Here is a 7,294-nt window from a genome sequence, read left to right as displayed (position 1 = left end):
GCTCATCCTTCGGGAGGGCCCTCCCGTGCCGAAGGGGCTTTGGAGCAGTGCCAGTGGGTGTGGAGGGGAGCAGGACAAGACAGGAGCAGCTGAGGAGCTGCTTRGCCCGAGGCTGGGATGGGCAGGTGGCAGCCTGTTACCGAGCCCAGCGTGACAGTTAGTTGTTCATCTTGAATGCAATCGTTTCAATGCTTTATATAATCCAGAGAAAAAAGTAGGAAGGGTTCTTTACCTGCCACTCCACGTAACTGCAATGAGCAGACATGGTGCATCACAAATTCCATTGAACACTCTTGAATCAGTGCTTCTCAGTTTTAAATTAAGGCTTTAAAATATGTAAAATGTGAACGTTTAGACTTGTGCTCTCCATGGTTGTTAATTACAGCAGCACCAAACTCTTAGGGCACTTGCCTTGTGTGTGCTGTGTTTATCCAGGCTTTGAGCTAAGCTGGTGGGATGGAACTGTGTGCAGGGCAGTGCTTTCATCAGGTGCAGGCCTTTCACAGTGCTGGATATTTACCTTTGAAGAAACCAAAATAAACCCGTGCTGTGGAGTGACTTAACTGAGTGATATAATAATATTTTATTAAATAGATTTCTGTTTGTCCAGCAATGCAGGGTGCTCAGAATTTKATTTGGGTCTTTTCATTTGATTGTTCATGTAGTAAAGGAAGATGAGTCTGTGTCTAAAATTCAAGAGCCTTAAATCTGAGATTTTTTTTTTCATAATAAAGTTAAGCAGTTTTTAGGTGTTTTTCTGGTGCAGTTCTGACCATGATGATAGAAAATGCAGCTGGAAATGACTGTGCTATGTGTAAAACACTCAATTCCTAGTTTTCATAGGCTTAACCTTTTTACAAATTTTGCTATCCTTCATGTCTACAGCAGTGAACTTACTGTATTAAATATGCTGCTATTTGTGGGTTGTAAGAGAAACAGTTATTCCTTCTTAAGATATATTGCTATAGTCCCAGGGACCTTGGTGGAAGGCTAATGGAAGCCAATGTGSCTGTTACTAAAGACTGTGCATTCTTAGAGGCATTCAGCTACTTTGCTGCAGGCCTTTTGCAGCTTTTTATAATCCAGAGATCTTGGAAATTCTGAAAGTGCTTTTCTCTACTGCCCTTTGCCTTATCTTTAGAGCCTTGGAAAATGAAAGGCAGAAATTCACAACAGGATCAAAATGTTTTGCTCTATTAGAATTAAAAGTAATGTTTTGCTCGGTCTGGGGAGAAAAAAAGCAAGTCTGAAAAAAATTAATGATTGGCTAAAATAGAGCTGTTAAAATGGCAGCACATAGCCTGTGTGTAAATATAGGCCAGCCCCTCAGCACTGTTCTTATATGTAGATCTGAGTAAAGGAAGAATATCAGCCTCTTCCTGCTCTGTGCTGGCCTGTGTGATGGTTCTTCTGACTGCTGCCAAATGTCTGGTATAGGTAAGGCTGCATAATGCATGGCAATCATAATGACTGTCACCTTTATATCTGTTGCAGGGACCTGAATCACCATTGTGAGAGAGGAATCTCCCAAGCATACTGTGGATTTTTTGTCTGCATGTGCAATTGGATTATCTGCCTTTTACTGACCCACCCAAAAAAATAGAAGGAGGGTCAAACAAAAGTCGTTGACTTGTCACTTCTGCATAAGAACTGGCTGGATTTTTTAGCCCCTGCTGGAGAAGCTACCTAGACCATTAGAAATGGAGCAGCTCATGCTGCACCTCTGCTGAGCAAGGCTTTCTGCTTGGAGCATGAGCATCAGGGTGCCTTCAGTTAAACCATATGCAAGTTGCACTAATTGTTGTAACTGTACTGCTGAAACCACTCCAGAGTTCTCCAGGGCTTTCCAAGGCTCTTCATGCGGTTTTGGATGTTTCCAACTGACATTTGAATGTTTTCATTCAATATGGTGTGGCTGTGAAAAGTGAACTTTTCCCTGTGAAGTTCATGGTGAGTTTTGCAGCATTGCATCCCAGCGTGGTGTGTGCTATGGCAGCGACCTACAGGCTGATGGTGACTTCAGTGAACTGCTACAGCAGCGTGGTGATAGAGCAGCACTCCCAGCGCACTGTGCACTACTGCACAGGCTCCTGCCAGCTGCTCAAACAAGGACTAACCTGCATAGTTGCCCACCACAATATCTGTGCGGAGTTCAGTGTCCAAGATGCCAACCTGGACCATAAAATTCCCGTTCCTGAAAATGGACTTGCCTTGGCTGGAAATGAGGACTATCACCACATCCTCCCAAATAATCCAAGAATAAAGAAGGGCTCTTCAGTGCAAGCTTCCAGCAGTTTAAAAGACATTACTGGTGAGGCAATAAACCTTGCCAGTGGTAAAATAAAGGAATTCTCCTTTGAAAAGCTCAAAAACTCTTCCAGTCATGTGGCTTACAGAAAGGGAAGGAAAGTTCGGTCAGAATCTTTCAGCAGACGATCCTTTGATTTTGACTTGATTTATGGGCACCTCAACAATGATGAGAACTGCCCTCCGTGTAGCTTTTTGCAGAGTCCTTCACCTGTGGAGAAATGGCAGGAGAGCAATGATGCTCCAGAAGTCACCATGAATCCTGTGGTTCCCTTCTCCCCTCATTCCTTCCCTGAAGAAAACTTCATTACCCAGATTTTAGAAAAACACAAGCTAGATGGTTCTTCTGGTGGGGATATTAAGGTGTGCCTGGACATCTTGCTCAAGTGCTCAGARGATCTGAAAAAGTGCACAGACATAATCAAACACTGCATCAAGAAGAAGTCTGCAGACGGCGTTGGTGGAGGAAACAGTAGTGATCCTCTGGCTAATTCAGAGATGATATACATGAATCTGATGACAAGRTTTTCTTCCTACCTGAAAAAGCTGCCCTTTGAGCTGAAGCCAGCAGGGCAGAGGGAAGMGAGTGACTGGGCAGAGCTGGTGAACTGTTTCCATGGCTTACAGCAAACTCCCTTTCCCCCGGGATTTGGTGATGAGCAGCCACCCAGGTATGAAGATATCATTCAGTCGCCATCCTCAAGTGCAGTTCCTCTCATTCTGCCAGGTCAGGGTGAGGTTACAAGCACATCCCAGTCCATCCAAACAGGTACTGTGAGCTTCGCCTCCAGCTCCCTGCCCGCTGTCCCCCAGGAGAGCAGTGTGAGAGCTGTGACAGATTCTCTACCTCAGTCACCAACCCTGAGCCCCTGTGACTGCACATCTGCCACCGAGGCACTGTACATCGAGGAAGAGTCTGATGGGGACAGAAGGGCAGGGACAGGGAAGAAGGCAGAGCAGAAGGGAGGCTGGCAGAGCCTGGAGCGCAGCTACCAGCGAGCTGCTGGGGCAGACCTTCCTACTGATGCTAAAGCAGGGCGGGCTAGGGTGGAAGATGCTCCTGAGAACACAGTTCCTTTAAAGCCAGTGTCGGATCCTGTGCTGCCTGGTGCCCATGCTGGTGTCCCCAAAGGAGCCCAGACATGCAGTCAGGTGGACAAGGAGGAGATAGACAAACTGCTGCTGGACTTGGAGTGCTTCTCACAGAAAATGGAGCATACTCTGAGGGAGCCCTCTCAGAAGGAAGGCAAACCTGCCTCTCTGCAGGTGTGTGGCAGGCAGGGTAGGCAGACTCTACCTCTGGCTCCTGAACCCAAAAGTAAACCCACTGACCCCACTGCTTCTTTGACAAAAATCATGGAAACCAACGGTCATAAAATGGAAGAGGATGACAAAGCCCTTTTACTGCGTATCCTGGGAAGCATTGAGGACTTTGCCCAGGAACTGGTGGAATTCCAAACAGGCAAGGGAAGTTTGTCCAAGGAGAGGGAAGTGATGCAAATTCTCCAGGAAACTTTAGCAACTCCTTCACAGTCCCTTCTTGCCGGGCAAAAAAGCCATGCTGGGGCTGCCTCCAGAGACTCTGTTCTACCTTCAATTCAGCAGGCCCCAGAAGTGATAAAGGTAAGAGAACCAAACTTTTGATGGATTTGGTTCATCAAACAAATATGGGAAAATGTGTGGGGGAAACAATTACATGTGCAAAGTGATGCATTGTGTTTTGAATGATGCAGTGTGGAATAATGTGTTCCACCTGGCAGAAATGTAGCCTTTATTTAAATACAAACAAAAAAAGAAACTGAAACCCATGCGAAAATAAAATAGGTCCTGACATGCATTTTCACCTTTGAGCTTGATCCTTTCCTGCTGGTGCTCCTGTAGACTGTTTGCTTGTGGTATAAATGAGTCCCTTATAACAGAGGGTAGTAATAATTACTTTAATAAGTATAAATAATTACTCTTTTTCTGGGACCAAATATTGGACTTTGTCTTAGCAGTTCATTGATAACTGATTCTTCCACCTCTCCCTTTCCCATCTCTCAGCAGCCTTTGTTGTCCTCCCAATCACTGGTTCCTAAAGAGGGCAATCCTCCATGGGACAAAAGGCGGAATCTCAGAGTATTTGCTCCCTGTCTCCAGGGCATGGAGTCATGTGGAGTCTGTATTGGTTGTATCTCAGATGAGGAGTAGGCTTTCCCACGAAAACAGGTCTTGATGGGAGCCTGCTTTAGTRGGGAGCTGGGGCTGTCTGTCCAGCACTCAATGCTTTTCATTTGGTAACAACTGCCAGATTTCAAGAAAACTTGTTGGCATGCTTCCAAGTAGGCAGTAAGTGTAGAGAGGACTTCAATTTGCAAATTCCGCCTTCCACATAGGCACTGGAAAAGAACCCAGGGTATAAATGAACTTTCACAGCTCCTTTCAGTTGGAGCATGATGTGCATGTTTTCCAAACTGGCCACTTTTCCCCAAAATTTGATGCAGTTCTGAAAGAGAATGTGTGGGGTGTGTCTGACCCTCCATGACAGTGCTGAGATCCTTTCAGACCAGGCTCTCCAAGAGTTTCTGTTGTTGCTCTGGGCAACTTTGCTTATAGAAAATGGTATTCTGATATTTCCAGTAGGGGAAAGAGTCTTTTTTTCTCAGAGTGTAGAATTAAACAGCTCCAAAAGCTCTAAAGTAATCTCTTGTAATAGCTATTCTTGCCTTGTACATTAATTTACAAAATTTCCTAACTTATGAGCTTCAAACAAAACTGCTCGATGAAGTGTGACTCTGACTTTGTAGCAGGTTTCATATAATGCTTGAAAATGGGATGCATTTATGCTGCCAAGTGGCTTCTTAGCGTGGTGCCTTGGCAGGTTGTGTTCCCCTGCTCCCACCTAGCTGTGTGTGAGTTTGCTCCCAGCATCCCTTCTATGTACTTGTGCTCCAGAGCTCTGCTCCTGAGTGCAGCYACACAGCCCTTGCCTTGTGCAGAGGCCCAGAGCCAAAGAGCTKTTTTGGGGAGGCAGCTCTTTGCTTAGGGTTAGGGCTGGATTAGGGTTAAGGTTTGGAGGAGTTGTGGAGGCAGCTGGTCCCCTCACCAGTGGGCACAAGGCACTGGGCTGCTGGCTCTGCACTTKCCCTGAGGTTTGCTATCATGTATAGAACAGATTGTCCCTCTCCAGSTATAGCATCTAGGGAACACATCCACCTTCCTGGATAACTCTGAATGTAAACAAAGCTCCATGTGGATTCTCATTCAATATTGCACACGTGCCTCAATTATGCAAAATATTTGTTTTATTTTCTTAAGACTCATAAAATGGTTGTCAAATAGCTGGGTGCACTTGCAGAAACCCCAAGGACTGAGACTGATGAAAACACAGCACACCTTCCATTTGCGGAGGTCTGACAGATTTAATATCCCTGAAATTCTAAGCAATGAWAAAAGGAGAGGGACAGTCCTTCAGACCAGGCTGTTCTCTGGCTCAGCTGGCCTTTCTGTGTTAAATCTGTGCTAACTTATACCAGCAACAGACTTTCTCTTTGTCATAAACACAATTATGATCCTCCACAGAGAACAATAAGATTACTTGCCTCTTTGTCTTCAAAACCCAAATATTTAGAGACTAGGAAATGAATACTCAAGAAGTCAATCAATTTTGCAGACCATATAATGAGGCTATCACACTTCTTTTGGGCAGGCCAGGAAGCATTGCATACTTTTAGACTGTCCAACATTTCCCATTCTGAGATCCAGTTTTCTGTTGCTTATCTCTAAACCTCCCAACTATTTGTTTTGGGATTTCCTGTTCGCTGTGCCTGTCTTAAGCTGATTTTTCAGTATGTTGATGCTGAAAAAAAAAAAAAGTTCAGTGAGAACAGTGCAGTTGCCTTTTAGAGGCAAGCAAGCCCCCCAGTCCTTMTCTGTATTTTTGTCTGTAGTGAGGAAGGCAGCAAGGATCCTAGATGGACCAGCAGATTYGAGGGAATTGAGGGAAACTGTGACCAGTAAGCAGTGAAGAAGGTGGAGATGGGGCTGTTGGGATGCTCTGAGCTGAGCTGCAGAAATGCTGAGTGTTGGGGTGTGTTGGAAGGTAAAGACTGCTACCTTTGAGTAAAATGTCCTATGCAAAGTCCTTGGAGAAGTCACTGGTGGATGTTTTTGACATTAACCTCTCTGTGCCCTTGGTCTGCCACCTGTACAGGATGGCTGATTTGACAAAGTAAATTAAGCTAATGCTTGCAGTGGTGCTCTAGTGAAAGAACCTAGAAAACTGTGCAAGAAATGTGGTCCTTCTGTTTTCAGAATCAAGTGTGAGTGGTGCAGAGCTCTAGTCCATGTCCTGCTCATGTGTTGTATTTTAAGAACTGTTGGATAAAGTTTATGAATAATTTTGGGAGCAGGGGTCATGACCAGGCTTTCACACAAAGGGACCCTTTTGATTTTTGTGCCTCCTCTGTTGGATATCTGTTCTCAAAAGGATTACTTGTGTTGTAGTGAGCCTGAATGAGCAGTTCTGCTTCCCATTTCTCTCTCCTTCATGTTTCTACTTCCTATTGCTTGGTTCTGAATCCTTCTTTATACTGACTCTGGTGTTTATATGCAAGTTAAACCAAACTAACATTTTTTGGGGTTTGCCATCTTAAAAGTGGCATAGCTCAGGCTGAGGTCAGATGGGTGATCCAGCCATTTCTGTCCAGGGACTGTGGGTCTGGGAGCAGAGGGTTTGCAGGGTTGACAAGTGAATTTGGACCATCCTGTCTAACCAAGTTACATCTCAGGTGGTGGAGCCTTGAGTGAAGTATCTGGAGGCTGTTCCCTGTTTCCACCTTTCCTCTGGGTGGGCTCTAGGCAGCACCTGTCTGATCCTGCCCCTCCTGAATGACTGGTGTTGCTGGGACTCTCAGAAAGTTCTTCACTCCCCGTGCCCTGAAACACCATCCCAAGGCCACACACTTTGCTTCTTTGTGTCAAAACGTCCGTGTCCTGTGCTAAAAGC

The 7,294-nt window shown here is 45.3% G+C and overlaps 1 protein-coding gene across 2 annotated transcripts in view; it reads left to right on the top strand.

Annotated features, from left to right (window-relative positions):
- Positions 1-7,294, top strand: part of PPP2R3A (protein phosphatase 2 regulatory subunit B''alpha) — a 54,731-nt gene that overhangs the window by 10,833 nt on the left and 36,604 nt on the right. For both annotated transcript variants that reach the window (XM_057379605.1, XM_057379606.1), the window contains exon 2: positions 1,495-3,930. In XM_057379605.1, the coding sequence (XP_057235588.1) occupies positions 1,948-3,930 (1,983 nt within the window). In that variant the 5' untranslated portion in view covers positions 1,495-1,947. The remainder of the gene's footprint in view (positions 1-1,494; positions 3,931-7,294) is intronic.

Source organism: Malurus melanocephalus, unplaced genomic scaffold (genome assembly GCF_030028575.1).
Source record: "Malurus melanocephalus ecotype Western Australia unplaced genomic scaffold, MMel_1.1 scaffold_412, whole genome shotgun sequence".
Lineage (NCBI taxonomy): Eukaryota > Metazoa > Chordata > Aves > Passeriformes > Maluridae > Malurus > Malurus melanocephalus.
The sequence above is the reverse complement of the archived record's forward strand: the minus strand, read 5'-3'. Positions and strand labels throughout refer to the sequence as shown.